A 23,946-nucleotide genomic window follows, 5' to 3' on the forward strand; every position below is an offset into this window, starting at 1 on the left:
TGCAGTCGAGACTGCTCAACTAGAAGATACCTTAAGTCCTGCAACGAGCTGATATTCCCAGCATTCTGCGCTTCTTTTATACACGTATATAGAGTATCACACGCACACACACACCGACACAACCCCATATGCTCAGGCTCTGCAAACTGCGCAGTTAGCAGCAACTGCGCTTGATCTGCGCTGCACTGGGGCACTTATTTCATAAATAAATCCTCTTCTAGTGGTTTTTATAGGGTTGAAGAGGGTATTCATTAAATGTAAATATACACAGTAAATCTGAAGTGTCTAGGTCTAATAGTATTCAAATCGTTAAGAAACGAATTAAATTGATCGATTATTCTCGCTAAAAAGGAACGGAATGAGTTATCAAAAAAATATAATGAACTAGTACTGTGTAGAGTATAAACGAGTATAAATTGCAAGCCTCTAGCTCGTAGATCTTCTGAGATCTCGGCGCTCATACGGCCGAACAGACGGACATCGCTATATTCAGCTCATTGCACTAATCAGGAATATAATTTATGAAGTTTGCCACGCCCCCTTCTGTCACATACATTTTCACACAAAACATTATACCCTGTTTCAATGGGTTCAGAGTATAAAAACACTGCAACACCATCATTTGCAGCACGACGGGCCGACGCGACGGCAAGCACGCGCCAAGCCGAGGCATTCAACCGGGTGGAGCCCCTTGGCCAAGCGCCAATAGACAATGTCCTATGCATATTTGTCAAAACGCAGCTGAGAGCTGGTTGTGGCCGTTGTGCAGCAGCTGCTGTCGTGTTCAACTGATGCCAACGACACACGCACACACACACGCACGCATGGAAAATTGAAATTGAAACTGTTTAGTAGTATTGTTGTTGCTGTTGTTGTTGTTGTTGTTGTTGTTGTTGTTGTTAGTGTTTGGTTTCCATTCTCCTCTGTCTGCATTGTCCTCTGACTATGCGCTATGCCAGATAATTTGCTTGGAAATCCATTTTCCGCTTGTTTGCGTGTGTGTGCATGTGTGTTTATTAGCACACACATCTTCATTGTGCCAATAAGTGAGAGACAATCGATGCAATGCAGCAGCCGATAGCTTAAAGTGTTTTGCATGCAGTTCATTTGTTTCTCTATTTATCAGAGACTAGAATTAATATTAGATTAATTATTTATCAGAGATTGGAATTAATATAAAATCTTAGCTTAACTGGAGCCTTCGGCTTGAAAGCTCAATAAATGCCTAAGGAATAGTTGCATTTAGTTCTTACATAAACCTGTTGAAAATTTCAAGCCTTTGCCTCTGTTTCTTAGCTATAAATTCCAGCATTAAATCACATTTATAGCCAAAACATTTTAGCAGTAAATGTTCGCGATACTTTGCGCTGCCCACATCAAACGCGGCCCCTGCCCAGGCAACATCATGCTCAACATCCTCCTTATACGTAATTATCATTTGCTGGCGAAAGCCGATCATCGCCATCTCAGCATCAGCATCGGCATCAACATCAACATCAACATCATCGTCAGTGTTGTTGGGAACGGCTGCGCCGCAGTACTTAGCAACATCGTTGCGAGCGGCTTAAGTAGTCGGCGTTGTTGGCAGTGATTACTGGGACTACTGCTGCTAGTCATGGCCTAAACATTGCCATTCCATATTCATAATTGCTAATGGAATATGCTCTGGCAACGACTGCGGCGACTTTGACAATGCTGATGATGTTCATGATGATGATGATGATGCTGGGCATGATAACGATGCTGCCGTTGAGGCTGTAGCCGCCTCGGTGATTATGAGCAAAGCCCACTGCAAAGTGCCACTGGCCATGTTGTGTGTGTGTGGGTATTTGCCATCATTTCGGGCTGGTGGGTGTGGGTGTGGGCGTGCCTCACTTGAAGGCAGAGCAGAGCCAAAGGAGACCCAGTAGTAGTAGTAGTGGCAGTAGCTTAGAAGACGACAGACGACAGGCGGCAGGCGGCGGGTGTTTCTGTTCTGTTCCTGGGAGAAATTAATTTGCAACTTGCGAGACATTTGGCGTTGGCGTCTATTTACATTGTATACATTACGTATACGCCCAGTTGGCTGTGGCAGTGCTCTCAGGTTAGGTTTTTAGGCGGACGCAGCTGCTGGTGGTGGTGTCTAACTTAAAAGCAAAAAAAAAAAAAAAAAAAAATCTATATCTAAAAAGAAATGTGTGCTAATTTCGAGTCGCTCGTCACCTGCAGCAATTTTCACTTTTTGCCGCAACAGCGAGCGTAGCTGCTGGCAAAAGTTTTTCCTCGTCGTCGTGGTTGTAGTAGTGGCAGCAGTAGTCTGGCAGCTTTTTGTTAATTGGTTCAGTCACCTGTCTCTTGATCTGCCAGTCAAGCGTACACGACCCTAGCCGACAGCCAACGGACGGAAGGAACGGCGGACCGGGAAGGAAGGAAGGAAGCTAGCCTAGCCGAACGTCACCCAACGCCAAACGCCCAAACGCCCAACGCCCAGAGTTACCCAATGAACGTTTTAGATTACAATAGTGAACGGCCTGGCCGGCCGTTAGACGACACATTAGCCCTGTGGGTAGCCAGACGGTGCTGTGGCGTGAACATGGAGCGCCGGCGACGCCCGCCCAGCGAGCTGAATCGACCGCAAAGTTAGCGCTCGCCGTCGTTAACTTAATTGGCCATCACCACCCACTTTGCGGGTTTTTATGACTCGACGACGACGGCGACGTTGGCGCTAAAGCTGAGACCGGGCCACTGAAAAACAACAGCAATAACGCTGACGTCGGCGTCGCCTGTCACATTTTTGACATTTTTATTCAACATTTTTGTTGCTATTTAGTTGTCGCTGCTGCTGTTTTTGGCTTGGGCATTGCGAGCATTTTCTATGACTTTTTGTTTTGCTGTCACCTGGGCCATAACATTGTCCATTGCCTACTTTTAAGCGCCACATTTTGGTCAGCTTGGCTGGGCCTGGCCAGAAGCGACGACGTTTGCGCTCGGTTTGTGCCATAGCTTTCAATTTTTCTCGATATTTTTTGTTTCTTGTTCTTAGCTCACTCTCTCTCGCTCTCGCTCTTGGTCTGTGATTAATAGGTGTGTTAATGGATGTCATTTTGATGTTTCCGCCAGGCGCATGTCCGCCCCAGCTCCGGCCCGTGGCGCTCCCCTGACCCACGTGACCCGCCTGACCCACTCGTTGTCTGGCCGCGACTGTCTTTATGTTTAATTGGAGCATTTCTCGCTAATTTTTAAGGCTCGTCATTAAATGTAGATAATTTTTTATATATTTTACGTTCGTCCGTTTCTATGGGTTTTCTAGGCTTTACGTCTGTCCCGTCTGTCCGCCCCGCCTCCCCTTTTTCATGGCCTTTCGCCTGGGGCGCGTCGTAAAACCTAAATGTAACGAGGCAGCTACAGGACGAACGACGAACGACTGACTGACTGATTGAGGATAGGCAGGCCTAGTGGGGGTGTCTTATGTGGGTCCCAAATACCACAGTTGTTAAAACCTTTTATTTGTGAATGTTGTTGTTGCTTATGTCGTATAAGAATCGTTAAGGTATTTTTAATTAGTCTCAAAATGCATTTTTAAAGCGAGCACACCTGAAAGCATGCACCAGAAACGGTTTAAAACATCTTAAATGTGTGAGTGTGTGGCAGATGCTGTGTGTGTGTGTGTGTGTGTGTGGGCGTGAATGTGTGCATGCATATAAAATGCAACATGTTTTTCTAACGCCTCCAACATCAGACACACCCCGTCGATTTTATTGCCACAGCCGCAGCGGCATGCAACGGGCGCGCAGTAATCGATATGTAAACATGCCGGTTCACTACGCTTTCGCATGCGGCTGTTGCTTGTTGTTGTTGCTGTTGTTGCTGTCGTTGCTGTTAGTCGGCGACTGTATAAGTTTAGAGGCAAACAAACCCAAAAAAGACAACAGCAACTGGGGACAGCAACTGCGACAGCAACAGCAACAGCAACAGCGACAGCGACAGCGATAGCAACAAGCTGCATGTCGTTTGGCATGCAACATGTTTTTATATAAATCAATTACAAGCCAAACATGACACGCACATAAAATGGTTTAAGGGCGTTGAGTCGGCGACACACACACACACACACACTCACAAAGCAGCTCTAGCTAACTGCATTAAATCCTTTAAAATTCCCATGATATTTTAATATGATTAATGCATACGATCAAAGCCAAAAGCAAGGAATTTGCTTTAATTTGGGCAACCTGAAGGCATATCTGATTGAAATTCTTTATATGTATATATGGGCAGTGCGCGCTGGTAAATATAATCAATGCCAATCATTATTTAGCTGTCGTGGCGCCTAAATTTGACATCTAAAATCGAATTATGTGGCAGGCAAATTAATTGAGATTTGCTAGCAAAAATTGAAATTGACGCGCGAAAATTGCGAATGTTGACAAAATTGTTTGCAGCTGGCGAAGCTTTGCGGCCACAGCAATGGACAGCTTGGTGAGCGGAAGGGAGATGGAGAAATAGACAGAGTGAGAGACAGTGAGAGAGAGAGAGAGAGAGCAGGAAACTAAACAGCGTCCACACAGCAGCACAAATTTGTCACAGCAATTTTTGGGGGACCTGAATTGATATAAACGGTCCGACAGACAGCTCTCCTGCTGCCCCCTGCTGCTGCTCCTTCCGCCGTCGCTGCCTGGAAAATAATGCGCTAAATAAATTGCGAAAAATTACATAAAATATTTAAGCGCATTCAAGTGTGGCGCCATAAAAAATGGCGTGGCATTAAAAATTTTGGAGTGAAAGCAAAGCGAGCGGCAAATGGCAGGCGGCAAAGTGGTTGAAACGCCATTTGCCTGAATATGAAAGAGGCTGGGGGTTGGATTCTGGTTGGGGTTGGGGTTGGTGGAGCTGTGGTGCTGCGGTGTGGTGCGGCTAGCCGTGTGGCAGCTAGGTCTTGGGAAATTTTTTGGTGTTTGAGTTGACGGTGTGTCAGACAGTCGGATAGACAGCCGCAAGTCGGATGAACGCGAAGAAGAAGGCAACAGCCTGTCAGGAGGGGGTGGTGGGGGTGCTGTTGCACAAAGCACAGACAGCGCAAGGATAACGGCAGCAAACAGCAAATTATATGTATAAAAGCAAATAGCAGCTGAATATTAGACATTTGAGAATTGGCATCGCAAATTTTTCATTGACTGGCAGAACACAAAAAACGAAAAATGAAAAAAAAAAAGTACCAACAATGCCAACCAACCTGCCATGCAAATGTAAGACATGTGTCCTGAAGCTGCTCTCGGCCACGTTTTAAACTTGAGCAGACAAATAAAGTGAAGTCGAGTCGACTCTAGCTCAGACGTTTTTAATGCATTTTTTATTTGACTGCCGCAAAAAACGACAAGCAAATAGATGCACATAAAAATAAATAAGGGACACCCACACACACACATGCATGTAGCATATGAAAAGGTCGCCCATATTAACACTTCGTCTTCTTCGCCAACCCACACAGGAAACGCGAGCGCAGCGTGTATATATTTTATTTTATTTATTTATTTTTTTTGGTATTGAAGCTGTGTGTCCAGCCGCCATAAATTTCAATGCTGCTGAATTTTGTATGAGCCCACTGGCCCCAGTCAGCCAGGCTAGCCAGCCAGCAAGCCTCCCAGTCAGCAGAGTAAGGCTTGACCCCGGCACGACCTAGGTCTCGATGAGGAGTGGCTGCGATCACATACGTTTGTCTACGTGCTTCGCCTTTGCTTTAAAAACATATAATTTATTTTAAAAGAGCCCCTCAACACACAGAAGTCAAATGGCCAAGACCAGCAAGAAAGGTAAACCCAGCACGGGTACGGGTACGGGTACGGGTGTACGGTGTACGGGGTATGCTCCTGCCCACAAAATCAATATGAAGAGCAAGATTTATGCAGCCGGTAATCGCTGCTCAGCTCCGGTCCACAATCTCTGTCCCCCCTTCCTTCCTGGCGTGCTTCAGTTGCTACCCCTGAGTCCGGAGTCCGTATCTGACTGCTCTAGCTCATTAGAAATGCCAAACAGCGTATGCCTGCCATTTGCATACACCCGTAATACACTCGCACACACACACAGCCAGGCACGCACTCACGCACAACTCTTTATGTATGATGTCACATTACGGCAGAGTGAATATCTTAATAGACACGATGCCGCCGTCGACTGGCGGAAAAAATTGCCAAACTTTCCGGCCGTGCATGAGGGCCGTCATGCCAAAATATCAATGAAAATGTCATACACAAGTATATTGCCACAGCCTAAGATAAAAAAAAAACTCTCACACACACACACACATAGAGAGGTAAGAAACAAGAAGAAAAGACTGTTGCCTACCATTCGGCGCAGAACATTTTTTCTACTGCATTCACAGCGCTAAGAAGTCAGACAGACAGACAGACAGTCAGACAGACGGACGGACAGACAGACACTGAGAACACATGTTTTGAATAATTTATGCGGGCGAGCGCACGAAATGTGCCCGCTAGGAGTTGAGCCTGTTATCCTGCCGCCATCGTCTCCTGTTCGCTTGGCACTAGGCCAGGCAAAGTTTCTTTTTGCACACTCACACACACACGCACACACACTCGCGCGCTCTGGCGTACACACTGGCGTACACTGCCAAAGCAAAAAGGTGATAAATGCATAAGCAGAGCAAACTTTTTTCGCCTTTCCACTTTGCTTCTCGATTTGGCAGTCTATATCAATGCCAAGTGCGAGCGAGCGAGCGAGCGAGCCAGCGAGTCGGAGTGAGCGACTAGAGAAGGAGGTTGAGAGAATTGTACTAATAGCGAAATTGCTACAAATCGTTTTGGCCAAACTTGCGCAAGTTTATTATGCCTCACACAGATAGACAAACACACCCACACACACACAGATGTCGACGCAGACACAGACAAATACAGCTATAAACGTTTGGAAGTCTACCCTTCGCTTTCACATTCTAATTTAGCTGCGCTTCAAATATTTATGCAAACAAATTGAAATAAAAAAGAAGAGGTTTCTAACTCTCCAAGCAATAAAATTCCAAATGTAAATATTTAGGCGACCATCGCTTCAAAGCGAAGCACGAAGTGGAAACTGTAGCAATATATAAATGTATATATAGACATATAATATTTAGGTATAAATATATTATATATATATATATATATATAATCTTATGACGTGGCCAATGTTAATTGGCATATTCAAAGCTCTTAACTTTTATTCAACTTAAGCATTGCTTTACAATTGCTGGCGATAATGATCAGATCTCTGATGGATCAGAGAGTTTTCGCTCTATCTCTCTCTCTCTATCTTTGAAATTTATGAATTAATATCAAGACACGGTTCCTGGGCACACCCCTACAACTGTTAAATATGTATCTGAACTTAAATGTAAATAAAGTTTGCCATTCGCTTCGCTTTGCTGCTCAGTTTCACTATCGTGCTTTAGTTATAACGACGCCAAGTGCTTCTCTATACATAGTAAGTGTTTTGGTATTAAACTTGCCGGCTCGAGCCGGGCTACGGTTGTTATTGCCGCCGACATCTCAGGTGTTTTGCTGTTGTTGTTGTTGTTGCCGTTACTGTGGCTAAGGCTGTGGCTGTGGCTGGAGTTTTGGTAGCAGCCGCAGCTGCTCCACTTTGGCGGCATTCTCATATAATTTATTGCCTCTCGGCCTGCCCAGGCAGGCAGTAACGTCAGGTAGGGGGAGGGAGGCCTTGAGTAGGGTTTGTCGCCAGCTCACATACACACGCACACACACACTCTCTGTCTCTTTTCCTCTATGCGATATCTATGGCTGTGCGGCGGTTAACTAGGCCGCAGCCACAAGTTGCGTTTATTAACTGCCACACTAGCAAGCAATTGAGAGAGAATGAGGCTGTGCTATAACAGCTGCTGCTGCTGCTGCTTAGATGGGTAGCCGTACCTGTCTGCCCGTCCAAATACAGTTTCTAATTAGAATTTATAAGCTGCCTGACAGTGCCAGCTTAAAGTGTGCACCCACCTAGCTTAAAGCCGATGCCCAGCAATAATTGTTATTTCAAAGGCTGCCGCTGCAGATCTTTATTGTGGCGGCAGTTTGAGGATGAGGGGGCGTGTCGGTGGTGCATTGCCCGTTTTCCGCTGTTGTTATTTTTACCTACATATGCAATTTTTGCACCATACGCTTGCATTTTCAAGGATGCCACCATCATCATTAACATCATCATCGCCATCATCATCATCAACAACAAGAACAACAACTGTGTGTGTGTGTGTGTGTGTGCATACAGACATCGTCAATGAAGCGATCCATAGCCCAGCATTTGCCGCACAAGCGGAAATGTCGACTCGTATCTGTGTCGCTGTGGGCTCAGTATACAACACACACACACACACACACACACACACACATGGAGCATAAAGAGAGAAAGACAGAACAAACGACCACAATTGCAACGGGTTGCTGGCGCTGTTGGTTGTGGCAGCCCATGGCTGTTGGGCAGGGGGGAGGGGAGGGGCGAGTGCACTCCGGACAAAAAGCCTTTAATCGACAGCAACATATTCGATTTTAATATTCATATGCCACCATAAATTCACAACAACAAAGGCAGCCGAACTCGCTGGCCATGCAATATATGAGGGCGTTGATATGCTCACACATATGCAGAAATACGTGCATGCCATGCCCCATGCGCCAAGCGCCATGCCTCATATTCTCTGATATATTGGGGTCTTTCTGGACAGCTGTTGCTGTTGCTGTTGCTGTTGCTGTTGCTGTTGTTGGCACTTCATGAAACGTACTTTTCGACGATGGCGCGTGCTCTTTGGGTGGCTGCAATTAAAGCACACGGTTTGATTTGGTTGGCATTATAAGCAGCCAGGCACGTGCCTGAGTTGGTTAACTAAATTCAAATTCTAAACGGTGCTAGCTCTGACTAAATTCATTGAGATAAAAATATATTTGCATTTAAATTGCATTCAGCCTAGAATCGGTGCATATTTCTAATGAAGTTTATTATTTCTGCCCCACTTGAATGCGACTCCGTTTAAAGCTTAGTAAAGGGTAGAATTGTATGTGGAGCAAGAAATTAAAGAAATGCCAACAACTACTACGACTACTGCCACCCGCTTCCAAATTGGATCAGCTATGTCAGACTGTGACGCTCATTACAGCAATAACAACAACAACAACAACAACTACTACTACAACAATGGCAACAACAAAAAGCAAAAAGGACACCAATACATGTGTGGCCGTTGCCGTTGCTGATGATGCTGACACCCTCTGCTTCCGTTGGCGTCATGCACTTCAAAAACTTAACCGTTAGGCATATGCGTGATTATCTCTCTGGCAGCGACTGTCCGACAGTGGCTGAAGCAGCACCAGCAACCCCCCATAGTACAAGAAGAAGAAGGAGAAGAAGAAGAAGCAACAACAGCAGCAGCAATAGCAGGCAGCCCTTCAACAATTGCGCGCTGACCCAGTTACCCGGCAACAAAGGCGGAAGCAAAGGAAACATGCTGAAAGAGAAGAGGCCGCAATATGGCAGGAGGGGTGGGTGGGGGGTGAAGAGTAAAAAGGCACATGTCATCATAGAAATCAGTGTGTGGGTGTGTGGGTGTGTGTGTGTGGAGCTGGGCAGCAGCAGCAAGAGCAGAAGCTGAAATGGCCACGGGCAACGGCTTATGGAAAATAGAAAGCAAAAAGGCTCTGGGAAAATTCATTAAAACGCACCAGAGAGTGTCAGTGGACGGCAACAATGGACAATAGTCCGCAGTTGGGTCCAGTCGGGGCTTATCAGCCGGGGCCATATGTGCACACGCGTCGCAGACGGGGACCCAGTTCATAATCAAATATTTAGCATACTTTTTAGCAGACCATACGAGCATATTACAATAACATTTCCGGTCAGCTTGGCACACACAGAGCGATTCAGGCAACAGTTGCAGCCGTGACGTACCATGCCGTACCGTGCTGTGCCGTGCCATGCCATACGAGTGGGGGGCATTGGCCCCATGAAGCGTGTAATGCAATGATCCGCAGAGAGAACCCCGGCAAATCCCCAGCGAATGCCAGTTGGCCGGCATTTGGGAGCGTTAATGTGCCATAACGAATGCATTAGAGACATTGCCGGCATTCCAGTTGCCCCATTCCCAGCATTGCCCGGGGAGATTATTTTAAAAAATTTAATTACTCGCCTGCTCAGTCGCTCTGTCAGCTGTGCAAGGCGCGTGCGTCTGCCTTGACACAGCGAAGGTTAGCTATGATGAGGAGCTGCATCACTGAAGCCGGAAGCCGCCCGAAAAAGCATGCTATAAATCCCTTCAAGCATATGGCACGCACAGCCAAAACATATGTTCCTGCCTCCGTGCCCATATAACAATACAAAGAGCAAGACCGACAGACAGACAGATAGACAGACAGAGAGACAGGCGGACAGGCGGACAGACGGGCGGGAATAGCAACAGCTTCTCTGATATCATTACTCAACCAACAAGCCACAAAAAACACGTACACGCACACGCTTACACATATATATGTATTTATATAGATGTACGTGTGTGTGTGTGTGTTTGAGGGCTTTCGCGTTTTCGTTTTGCTCAGCCCGTGTGTGCGTGTCATGTTGGTTTTTTGTCTGCGCTTTGCGCGATTTCACTCTCCCTTAACATCCATCTCGCTCACTCTCGCTCTCTCTCTCTGTCTCTCTTTCTGCCTCCTGCTGGCTTTCTGTCTATCTGTCTGTCTCTGCCTGCGATATTATCAAGTGAAGTGCTTTTGCGGTTTTTGCCGTTGCTTTGTCTATCACACACACACACACTCACACACACTCGCACACACACATGCGCCCAGTCGTCGTGTTGCACACCGCTGATATATTTCAGTGTGCGTGCGTTTTGGCTTTGTTATTATTACTATTACCACATGTTGTTTTTGTATTTAAGCTAATTCTTTTATGTACATAAAACGTGCAGTCACATAAAAATAAAAACCAAACAGCAAACAGAAAACAGCCAACGACAAATAACAAAAGCAGAACAACAACACCAACCACAACAACAACAGTGAAGCAAAGCGCCGCCTGATGATAAGCTAAGTGGCGAATTCAAGCGAAGTCAGCATTGATAGCAACAGCCAGAAGTCAGCCATCCCAGCAGCCATCTAGTGCACCCGAGCACGCCCCCACTCTCCACCCACCTCGCCCTGCTCTTGCCTGGTAATCGTATAAAGGTGCCTACTTCACACAAAATTACCCTTTTCAATTTGCCAACCGTGTGCTGCAGGAGACTGAGGCCTTCCCCTTTGTCTGCGCTGCTCGTTTATTGACTTTTTGTCATTGCTGCTAATGCATAGCAATAGCCAGAAACAGAAGCAGCAGAAGCAGCAGCAGCAACCATCTCTCCTCTCTCTCCCTTTCTCTCTCTCTCACACACACATGGCAGCAGCTTTATTTTTATAGCTCGCATTACGTTTAATGTTTGGCTTAACTTAGTTACTCTCGATGCCCAACTCTGGCTCTGGCTTTGGCTTTCACTGTGGCTCTGTCTCTCCGACTACGATTACGACTACGACTCCTGCGTCTCCGTCTCCGTCTCCTGCTCTAACTGTGTCTTTGCCATTGGCATTGTTGCCGCACTCACGAGTGTGGTAATTAAGTGTCACATGTAATTACAATACACTTATGCATGTGCCGCATGCAACATGGCTTTCTAATTAGAGTTTAGCGTCAATCTTAGCTTTTAGCATTTGCGATAAACCAAAAACTAAGCCAAGCCTCGTTCGTTTCGTTTACCACTTGCTGTGAGTTGCCGCATTTGCTGCTTAATTTCAATGAATATTCTGTGTGCTTTTTTGCAATTATTCGCCCCTCGCAAATCCCAACTAATAAAACAGAAAATCCACAAAAAACATATAAAAACAAGTAAGAAAGCTCTAGTCGAGACTGCTCGACTACGAGATCCCCTGAACCCTTGGAACAATAGATATTTCAATACTTTTTCGCGACTTTCAGCTTACACAAAAGCACACACACACACACACACACACGCACGTACGCAAACACGCATACATACACAAACGCATACACACACACACATACACACACACATACACAAACACATACACACACAAGCAACCACGCATAAACACGCATGGGCTGCAGTGTGCGCTTACTATGAGAACTTAATTGTTTAATAACTTTTTTTATGGATGTACGATCTTCATGAAACTTTTAGATTATGATTATAACATGAATATGCATGTAATTGCCAAAGCACAAGTCTCTAGTATTTGAAATACGCTTTTTACAAAAGTGAGGGTGAGGGGGTGAATTTAGAGGTGGGGGTAAATTTTAACAAAAACCGAAATTGTATAAATTGCATATAAGCATACATTAAAAATTTGGGGACTCTAACAATAAAGGTGTAGAAGATATAATTTTATAACTGGGTTTCGATAAGGTTTTTTATCGATAAAAAAGATCGAGATGAGTTATCGATTTTTAATGATAAACTTGATATGCGCGCTGTAATTACGGACATTTTAAAAAAATTTGAAGTCTCTAGCTCTTATATCTTCTGAAATCGACGCGTTCATACATACGGACAGACGGACAGACGGACAGACGGACAGACAGACGGACAGGGCCAAATCAACTCAGCTCGTCACCCTGATCAAGAATATATATACTTTGTGGGGTCTGCCACGCCTCCTTCTCCCTGTTACATACATTTCAACAAAACCATTATACCCTGATTTCCCATTGAAAATGGGTTCAGGGTATAATAAAATCAAAAGATGGGGCTAAAAATGAGAAAACGCGCGCTGCTTGTTTATCCAAAGGCTGCACCAGGGGAATTAGCGCAAACAGATTTACTTAAATAGAACTTGGGTCTATTTGCGCAACAGTGGAGTGCGAATTTTGATTAGCTGAGCGCGGGTTGCTCAGTCAGTTCTGAATGGGAACTTTAGCATCAACAGAAATAAGAAAAAGAATTTTTATTAAATTCTCTCTTCAGCTGTTCGATATTATTTTCTAAATTATTTTGATGAATTTATTTTCTTTTACAGTTGACTACAATAGAACTCAGATTATATTTTTCTTTTTTTTAATTTGTATATTCAATAAAATATATTTTATTTGTAAATTATTGAACTAACCATAACAATTTAAAGCTATAATAAAAATTTCTTTCTATATAACTAACTAAATCAATAATAATAAATTAATTAAAACTGAAATATGCTTAGTAAAATTTCTTATGTGAATGTATGTAGTCTATGCTAAAATGTAGCTTTAGTTTGCACACTGAGCTTAAGCTGCCCTCGTCTCTCCTGCTGTAGTATATTATTTAATAGAATTTATAGCGCACCCACTTATGTTGACTTAGTTAGCTAAACTAAACTAGAACCCGCCCAAGCGTATCCAATTTACTGAACACAAAATGCAAAGCTCAGTTTTGAGGGCGCCACTCAAATTTCTCTAAATTCAGCCACAGAACAATAAAAACAACAAAAGAACTAAAACAATAACAACAACTACAACTACAACTTCAAAAAAAAAAAAAAAAAAAAAACAACTTAAACAACTACAAAGAGCTCATCTGAGCTGATTCGCTGTAATTTACTTAACTTGCGTAAATATTAAATATTTATATTGTTCTCTTCTCTTTTATTTTTCTCTTTTTATGTACCGTAATCGTATATACTTCATCTACTACACACACACAACTACAACTACTTGCCTACTTGCCTACCATATTCAATTCAATTCAACTCAACTCAACTCAACTCAACTGAATAAACTGAAACCATCTTTAACTTCTCTGCTGTGCTGTGCCTCTGCATCATCAACTACAACTACAACCACAATCTATTAACATAACAACTACAACAACAACTACAAAATATACCAACCGCTGGCTGCACAAAAAAAAAAACCCCAAATAAATAAATCAAATCTCGTGTCTCCAATGCGAATGCGAATGCGAATGCGAATGCGAATACTTCTGTGTCTTGTTGCGCATAACTGTGAATCGTGGCCATGCAGCGCGGAAGCGACGAACTTTTGAGTCAAGCTGCAGTCATGGCGCCCGCTTCCGACAATAATAATCAGGATCTGGCCACAAAGAAGGCCAAACTGGATTCGAGCACCGTGCTGGCTGGCGGAATTGGTAAGTTTTATATATTTCTCTGCACGCTCTCTCTATCCCCTCCTCTCTCTCTCTCTCTCCCTTCCTCTCCCTCTTCCTCACTCTCTCTTTATGTCTATCTCGCCCTATTGCAACTTATCTTTTAGCTTCAGCTTAACTATACCTTTACCTATTACGGCTCTACCACCTGCCCCCATAGCTCGGCGTACTCTCCGTCCCTCCACCTCTCCGTCTGCGTTGCGCCCTATATATAAGCCCATTTTATGGCACGCCTGGGCCGCTCAACTTAAGTGCACTTTGCAGCCATAGTTTAGGCCAGGTTGGGTTGCCAATTAGCCACCGCCGCCGCTGCTGTCGCCGCAGCCCCCCGCTGCGTGCATTAGGCAATGCCAATGGCCTAAGCTGGCTTAAGCCGGTGTCGGCCACTTGGCTGCTTATGGCAATTGGTTTAGTACGGGCCTAGCATTCGCGACTGTTCTTATAGCCAATTAACCCGCTAATTAGCATGGAAACAAATATTTCGACGCACGCTTTGTTTTTGCTTGCGAAATATGAAAAAGTGTATATAGTGAAGCTAGCTGGCTGGCTGACGCGCTTGTGTAATAAGCTGAAACGCTCCCCCTACCCACGCAATTCGAGCACATTAATTAGTCCTACACACACACACACACACACACCCATACCTCATACTAGCAATAGAACCACCACCACCTGCACAGGGTGCGCGTGTCGGCGCTGGCACACAGTAATAAAGCTAATCAAAAACCGCTCGCGCCAGAAACCGAAAACCAAAAACCAGAACCTGAACCACATATTAGGCAAATATTTGCCAAGCGGCCGTCAACGTCACTGTTTAGACCGAAAGTCGAAACCAAAAATCAGTCAGCCACAAAATGATTTTAAATATCAACAAATTCATGCGAAAGCATTTTCCATGCACACTAGCACACAGCTAGACACACACACACACAGTGTGCGTGGTAATCACAAAATGGGCAAATCAAAAATAAAATACTCCTTTTTGGCTCTTCAATTTTTTATGATTCCATTAGAATTTTGCTGAGAATTTATACGCCTTTTGGCTTTCCAATTAGCAGCCCTAAAAACCTTCTCAATTATCCTGCCAGCGCCACAATAGGAATCAATGGGAACACATGGCTTAATGGAAAGAAGGAGCGAAAAAAAAAAAACGTGTACAAAGTTGTAAGCCTTTTAACGGGTTGCGCTACGCCCTTTGCACCCGCCAGATAGCAGATAGTCAAAGAACCCCAAACACACTTGCCTATATATATATGCAGATATATATGTGTGTATATATGTGTGTGTGTATACGTACTGAGTGGCAAACGAGAACGCAACGAAAAAAGCGCAAAAGCAAAAGCAAAAGCATAATATTTATTTATTACTCTACAAAGGACTTTTCTATTAATTAAAAAGCAACAAGCTCTATCCTACACACACACACACTCACACACCACACACACACACACATACATACGCACTGTTGACCAGTTGGCAACTGGCAAAGAGTTGCTGGCGTTCATTGTTCGAATGCTTGGTCCAGACACAGACGACCCAGCGGCATTTGAGTGCCAACTCATGCATACAAACGCAAGAGTAAAGCAGGTGGATCACGCTGGAGTGGGGAGTGGGGAGTGCGGAGGAGTGCGAGGTGTGGAGTGCGTGGCTGGCAGACATCGTGGACGTTATTCGACTGCTTGTGAATCGACCGCCCCCTTGACACCTGCCGCCTTTCAGCTGGCAAACACTGCACGCCGCATGCCACATGCCACCTGCGGCCTTTTTAATTTGCCACGCAAAGTTCATTCGCAAACACAAAAGCAGCCCAAAATTTTTAAAGTCATGAGCAGCTTAAAGTTGAAAAGACAAAGAGACGAGGGGGGAGAACAGGGGCGCGGAGGTGCCACTGGAAATCCAATGAATTCATTTGTGTTTGTTGTGTGTGGCTGTGCGCCTGTGTGTGTGTGTGTGTGTCGCTTACATGGCAACCACTTAAAGCTGACGCACAAAAGCAAAAATACGCTGCTGATGCCAAAAATAATAACAAAAGAAATTGCTAAATAAATGTGTAAGGACACTTTTATTGCATTGAAGCACTGAGCAAACAACAACAGCAGCAACAACAACAACGATTGCCAGACAAGTAAATAGGCAGCATCCAACAAAAGCAACAAAAAGCATTGTGTGGCCAGCCTTAGATAAACTCACGCACACACATACACACATACCTATGCGCACAGTGAGCCACTGCCAAAAATTGTTTTCTTTTTCCTCTCTTCACTTTTCCTTTTTGGTGGTTTGGCACGCCCCAGCGCCATCCGCTGCCCACTGCCTGCTGCCTGCTGCCCGTTGGCCGTTGTCAATTGTATTTGTATGCCATGCTAAACCAATACACAGAGCAACGTTTCCGTTACACGAGCTTAGCCATCGAACATGCAACAAATTTTTGCACGTAAATGTAATAAAAACACTTTTGCTCTCATGCTACCACAACGCCACGCCCAACCACTTCAAGTAGAGTGGTGTGTGTGCGTGTCTGTGTGTTTGTGTGCTTGTGTGTGAAGCACACTTGGAGTAAGTGGCCACGCTTCGTTCAGCTCATCTTACAATGCAAAGCGCACAGTGCTTATTTGATTATTATATATATACTCCATATATACTGTACTATATAACATATATATATATATGTGTATATGTTATATATAATTCCTTTCTCCCAGTGTCCCAACTTTCGTTTGCTGCTGTAATAAATACTCGCATTTGCTTAGCGCCGTTTGATTTATTTTATTTTGATTATTATGCATATTTTATGCAAGCCAAATTAGACCCCGGGGATTCAAGTTTGAGACCCTGTGCCGGCTAATTCGAGCCACGCCAAAAACGCAACAAAACCCAAAACAAACCGAACTGAGCTCAGTCGAGTCGAGTGGAGTCGATTCGAGTCGTGTTGCGTCGCATCGTCGAGTTAAGCCGAGCCAATGTCGCGTGTTTGGTCTGGGACAGCAGCATGTGTAGCTCTTGCTGTTGTTGTTGTTGCTGTTATTGTTGCTGCGTGTTCGTTGTTTATTGTTACAGCCAGTGCGCACATACACACTGACACATACTCACACACACAGTGACACATACAAACAAGCTATGTTTGTCTAGCCCCGCCAATATTTGTTTGTTTATTGACCGATTTGAGGGTGACCATTGGCTAACAAGCAGCATGGTTCTAGGTGTTAAAACGTAGCATTGAATAATAAAAAACAAGTAGACGGAAAGAAAAAAGGCAATCACCCATAGACATGCAATACAAGCAACAATGGAGTAATACTTTAAAGTAGACTTAGTGGAAGAAAGCCGCAGATAAGCTTATCATTAATTAGGCTGAGCCAAGCTACAGATTTAAGTTGAAATTGGTTTACTACTATGGGTGGTATATTAAATATAATATTCATTAATAATTAAACTATAAATAAATAAATAAATAATATAAATAAATAAGGAATAGTATAAATATTAAAATTAAAAAGAAAATTTAATCAAAGAAATTTTAATTAAAAAAATATATGTAAATATATTTGAATAATTTAATACTGATATAAATAATATAGATTCAATTTAAGAAAAAAGGGTTGCTACCAAGAGCCGTAAATTTATAATATAAATAAATAAAATGCATATATAAAACAAATACATAAATAAGAAAAAATATATACATATAAAAAAATAATTTTTTTTTAAATGTACAAAATAAATATAATTAAATAAATAGTTGAATTAAATGAATATAATAAATATAAAAAAAAATAAACAATTAAAACAATATGTAAAAATCAATATTTATATATATATTTATACTAAATAAATATATAAAAATATAACATAAAATAAATAAATTTAAATAAAATAATAGTAATGTTGATTTATATATTCACTACCTCCGAGCTGAGTAATTGATCAGGTAAAGTTCAGCATCATTTCATAAACCCAATTCAATCAGCCAGTCAAGCACATAGATCAAAGCCAAGTGAAGTACTTGAGCGTTTTTATAGCCATAGCGCATGCAGCAACAGCAGCAGCAGCAGCAGCAGAAGAGTCCTGCGACTACGACTCATTGTTCCTGTGCCCTGTGTGCGTGTGTGTCTCTGTGGCTCTGTTTCAGGCGGCGCGCGTGCCGCCTTGATGTCTGTGATACCGCAGCGCACTGGCACGTCTGTTGCGTGTAAATATTTTCACAGTCAATAAAATAATATTGTCATATTTATTTGTGCGCGGCGCCGTCAACGTCTGTGTAAATATTGAGCGAGCACTGCAAACCAGAATAAAAATCAGAATTTGCACTTGGTCAGCGGCAACAACAACAACAACACACACATACACTGACAGTTGATGTCAATTGAATGTGCGGTGGTTCGCTGTGATCATTTATGAGAGAGGCTGTGCGTGTCGGCTAGTTGAACGTGCATTTATTGTCATTTTTTATACGATTTCACTTTTGACTTACGGCTGCCACATGCCGCATGCCATATGCCATATGCCACACTCATATTTGTGTATGTACACATGGGTTACTTCATTAAGCATACGACTCGTTGGCAGCTCATAGCATACTTTGCAATGGCATCTTTGAACAGTTGGACATAATTATAGAGCGCAAATGAAGTGGAAAACGCGCTTGTCGCTGCCCCGCCTCGACTCCCACTCGGCGCACTTCTAATTTATGCAATTGATATACTTTACAGAACTTCAACTCATGTTGTTGGAGTTGTCGTCGCTTGACTGCACACAGGACAGTGCAGACTGCCTGCACCTTCTGCTACTCAAACTGTCAGCATTAGGTAAAAAAGAAGAAGAAGAAAAATATGGAAACTATTCCCGTAATTGAAATGCAATTAAAATTTGTAAACGTCGTCAGACTTGGCGTGCGTTGACTTCTCGCTTGTGCAGACTCTCTCCCTCCCTCTCTTTCTCTCTCTCTCTCTCTCAGTTCCCTGTTTAGTTCTCTGCTTCTGTCTGTGCTAACAAATTTTTAATGAATTACATTACTTGCGGGTGTTAGGCTCGTGTCTTGCTCGTATCAGCAGCAGCAGCAGCAGCAGCGCCAGCCAGAGAAAAAAAATCGTTATTTTCAATTATGGCTGGCCTGAAAACAGACATATACTGGGCCAACAAAAAATTATGTAGAAGAAGCCGATGGTGGAAAATAAGAGGGGCGAGGCTGCGCTCTCGAGCATCGCTGCTGGCGTTGAGTTTCAGTTGATGTAAAAACTTGTGTGCTATGATTGATTATACAGAAAAAAGAGATGTTTAAATTAAAGACAAGGCGCGCTGGAAAAGTAAATATCATTAAGTCATTACGCATGCACGCACAGTTCACACACAGACACACACAAACACACACAGGCACGCACACAGACAGACAAGGGCAAGTTGCTGGCCAACAATTTAAAATTTATGATGTGTGAGGCTGTAAAAACCTAATTTGCTGTAGCATAATTAAATGTAAAGCGTGTGCGCGTGTGTGAATATTCAAATATTGGGAATAATCACACCCACACACACACACACACACACACACACACAAACATTGGCGTCAGGCGTATATTAAATGATTAAATGCCGCCACGTAAGCACAAATTTAATTGTTATTAACAATCAGCAGTCCTTTCGCCCATTTGTGTACAGCTGTAATGAATAGGGGTGTGGCCGGGGTGTTTTTGGGGCGTTGACCATTTATCGGTTACTTTGCGTGGCTTTGTTTCAGCTGTCGATGCTCGACGCACTTTTCCATTCATTTCAATTTATTCGTTTGGGAGTTTTTGTTTGCTTTATGAATTTAAATAGTCATTAATTAACTTTGTCCATGTTGCCGTCCGTGCAGGCAAAGAAAAAAAAAAAAAAGAAAAAAGATATGCATACATGGCTCTCAAATTATTACACATACGCCGCATTGTGCAAGAGCAGCAACAAAAACAACAGCTACTGTATAACATTTGTGCATATGGAACACATTACAGCTGACCATCCATTATTTTCATGCCCACACCGGAGCCAACTCAATTACAGTTTGTAAACTTTTCAATTAGCCATAAATAGTTTATATGCATATTTTTCGTGCAATTCATCGATGGCCGGTTCGTGGCCCGGCATGACGCGGCATATGTGTATGGACTTAATTGAAAGGGGGTGGCGGAGGAGGCGTTGCTGCCACTGCCACTGCCACTGCCTGTGCCGGCTCATCCTGAATATAGTGCGTGTCATTAATACGGTTGAGCTTTAGCCGCGCCTTCCATTGCAGCGCATTTTAAATGGGGTGCAACGGTGCGTATGATTGTTATTTATATATCAATACGCCATCGCGGAGCAAGCGTCATTATTGAATGCAAATTTTATTGCACGCCCACCTTTTGCCTTTTCGCAGTGGCCGTATGATTATTTTGCTCCTCACATTAAAAGGTTTCCTTCAGCTTGCAGCTGAGCAATTTATTCCGGCAACTCACACGGGCGGAACATTTTTGTTCAAGAAATTTTCAGTTTTATATACTGTGCGAAATATATATGTGAAAATCTGCAGCGGATAACTCTGTAATATACTTCGAAAATTCCGTAAATCCTCTTCACTTTAACCGAAAAAATATAAGAATAAAAATACAAAAAATACAAAAAAATTAGCCTCAGGACATGAGGCAACAGTCAGTCACATCGAAGCGAAAATTTTTGTATTTCAGTTCAGTTGCTCGTTTTCGGTTGCAACTGACTGCCTCAGGGCCTTGTTGGCTGTGTTTCCGGCCGTCCTCGACTCGTCGCCATCTTCCTTTTCAATTATGCCCCCACCCCTCCCCTCAACCGTTGGTATTTGCAGGTCAGGTGCTTGGCTAGAGAAGGGGCGTCGAGTGGAGCGGGGGGGGGATAGCCCGATGGCTACACTCGCCGTTGAGTGAATGTCGATGGTTGTCGATTTACTCATCGCGCTGCTGTAGTTTCTCGTTTTCACACCATCAAGCAGCGTTTGTTGCGATTTGTTACAAGTTCTCCTCTTGTTGCCGAGCAATGCGGCACCAGCTATAACAAAAACAACAACACGAGCAGCAGCAACAGCAGCACAGCTCGGCAACAACGTCGCAGTTGCAACTGCCAGTGGAAAACAAACCCAAATTGAGTTGTTGATGGAGAACGTCAAAAAATCCACAAATTTTCGTTTTGCGCGCTTTCAGTAGATTTCATATTTTCAGTTTCGCCCTCTTTTTTTTCAATATTTTGTTGCTGTTGTTGTTTTATTTTATTTTTTTCGCTGCTCGTTGACAACGTCATCATGCATGATAGATAGTTTTACATATTTTCAGTGCTGTCGTTTTTTCCGGCAACTGCCCAGCGGCACTTGATTTGTTGTTTGTCTTTTGCAGCACGTTTCCGGCATTCTGTGAACTTTTTTTTAGTTTCGCTCTTATACCCTAACTCAACTGAGACGGGTCGGGGCTGGTGTATGGCTCAAGCAGTGATTGCAGCTGCTCTAATACATCAAATAGATTCGTTTCGATATATATGCAATCCCTTTTCATGGTATATCTGAGTCGCATAATTGAAAGCAAGATATTTCTGATTATGTTATTTATGGGCAGCAGCAGCGGACCGGCACATGGCCATCGATTTTTAATAAATTTGCGAGCTGCCAAAAGGTGGGGTATGGCAAAAAAAAAAAAAAAAAAATAATAATAAAAAAAAATGCCGTGCACTTTGCCTAGCCAGCCAGCCCAGCCGGTGGCTTGCATAATTTCGTTTCAACTTCATTTCCGTACCGAACTAATCAAAAAGTGTAATTTCCGATTAGTTGTATTCAGCGTCGAGTGCTGTGCCACTTTGACCAAACTGCAGTCGAGAGGTCCTGCCCAGCCGAGAGCCCTCTCATAGTTGGCATGACTTTTGCCTCAAGTTGGCTTGAATGGCCTGACCGGCCCGGGCCTGGACGACCTGCCTGCCCGCCTTGATGAGTGGGGGGCTTTGCGCCTATTTTTCATTTATTTCTACTCTTATTTTTTTTTCTTTCCATTTTTGCGCATTGTTATAAATTGGCACATTGACCCATGCAGGCTGCGGACTGTGGACAACTGAAAAGGGTCAGTGTGCATATCAGCACTGGGTCGGCTAATGACCCTTTTATGCTGTAAGTTATTAGTCAAGGGCCTAGTGAAAGCGGTTAACAACTATGTGGCAAAGACTGCTGCTGATAAATGTAGTTAAGCCATATCATTTGGGTCACGTTGCTGGCTCTGCCGGAAACCCAGTCACAAATCTAGCTAAGGCAGCTCCTCAGTAATGGCATGTGGATGTGTTTAATGGATTTGAGAAGAGTAAATAAATGTTGAGCAGTTGTAATTAGAGTGCAAATAGCCATAAATAAAGGGAATGAGTTTTAATATACGTCTGAGATATGCAGTTGCCTCATCACTTCTCTCTCTATTGATGATATGTATATCTGTTGCTCTCTCTCTCTCTCTCTCTCTCTCTCTCTCTCTCTCTTTTCTCTCTCACTTTCTCTCTCTGTTAATCCCCTTTCAGTCTTAAAACAGAATTGTGTATATGAGTTCACTCTTTAAAAATGAGCTGAATTCTGAGTGCTGCTGCTTTGCTAAAAGTGCAAATTTTTTGTGGTAATTGCCATTGGCATTGTCGTGGGCTATCTCTTGCCATATTCTGTTTGTTTGCTTAGTAGCTGCGGTAAATACTGCAAACACACACACACACATGCAAGCCAGCTAAAGGACAGACAGCACAAAAAAAAAATCTAGCAACATTTCATTTGCATATAAGGGGGCACACACACACTCATGCACACCCAGGCAGACAGTCATGAAAAAATAAAAGCGGCACATTAACAAGTGTGGACTAAGCACCAGGTAGACTGGCTGCAGCCAAAGAGCCTCTGCCTCGGTGCCGCGCGGTGTCAGTTGTTGCAGCAGCAGCAACAACCACAATATTGTTATTGTTGTTGTTGTTGTTGTTATAAAGCATGTGGCATGCCAGAAAATTTGTTTGCTTTTGTTTATAAAAATTTAAGGCACTTTGGACAGATGTGCAACGGGGTCGCTGCGAAATCCCTAAAATGCTCTCTGCCACACCAAACCGAAAAACAGCAACAACAAGCAACAGCCTAAAATCCCATTTGGTGTGCGGCGCCCACTTTATTTATGCAAAAATAACAAACGAAACACCGAGCTGCCAAACGAGCAACAACAACAAAGACAATTGCACTCTATCCCTCTCTCTCTCTCTCTCTCTCTCTCTTTCACTCCGTGTGCATGGCTTGAATCTGACTGGACCAGACCGGACATTGTCGCTGTGTGGATTATTCACAGTCGTACCAAAAGAGAGTGCAATGAATGAATTTATGTGCTAGGTTCTTGCCGCGTCCCCCTCTCCTTTCGCCCCATCTCTGTCCCACTTGCACCTGGCAGGACCATGCCCATTTAGTGCTCATGCAGTGGCGCTTAACTGTGCAAAATGTATACAAATGCCGCAACGTTTGCCATGTTATCGGGGCCTTATTTCACAGGGCTTGAAATGCAAAAGAGACAGAAAGAGCGAAAGAGAGAGGGAGAGATGGAGAGAGAAAAGCAAACAAAACGCATGAAAAAACAACAATAGGAATGTGCAAATTAAGCGACTTACGGAAGCGGAAGTGCAGACAGCAAAGGATGCCATTCGGTATGGCAGCTGTTAATATTTTAAGCGGCTTATTAATTAGTTGACCCGCCCACTCCCCCGACCACATGCCCACCGCCCCTCATCTATTTTGCAAGCAAGTCACTAACTATTTATTTTTACCTTTCTCTGCT

At 43.5% G+C, this 23,946-nt stretch overlaps 1 protein-coding gene across 8 annotated transcripts in view; it reads left to right on the top strand.

The window, feature by feature from the left end:
- Nucleotides 1–23,946, top strand: part of LOC6573893 (polypyrimidine tract-binding protein 1) — a 94,943-nt gene that overhangs the window by 43,924 nt on the left and 27,073 nt on the right. For all 8 annotated transcript variants that reach the window (XM_044007496.1, XM_032727980.2, XM_044007494.1 and 5 more), the window contains one exon: nucleotides 14,005–14,128. In XM_044007496.1, the coding sequence (XP_043863431.1) occupies nucleotides 14,005–14,128 (124 nt within the window). The remainder of the gene's footprint in view (nucleotides 1–14,004; nucleotides 14,129–23,946) is intronic.

This window comes from Drosophila mojavensis, unplaced genomic scaffold (assembly GCF_018153725.1).
Source record: "Drosophila mojavensis isolate 15081-1352.22 unplaced genomic scaffold, ASM1815372v1 contig_16, whole genome shotgun sequence".
NCBI classification, from domain to species: domain Eukaryota; kingdom Metazoa; phylum Arthropoda; class Insecta; order Diptera; family Drosophilidae; genus Drosophila; species Drosophila mojavensis.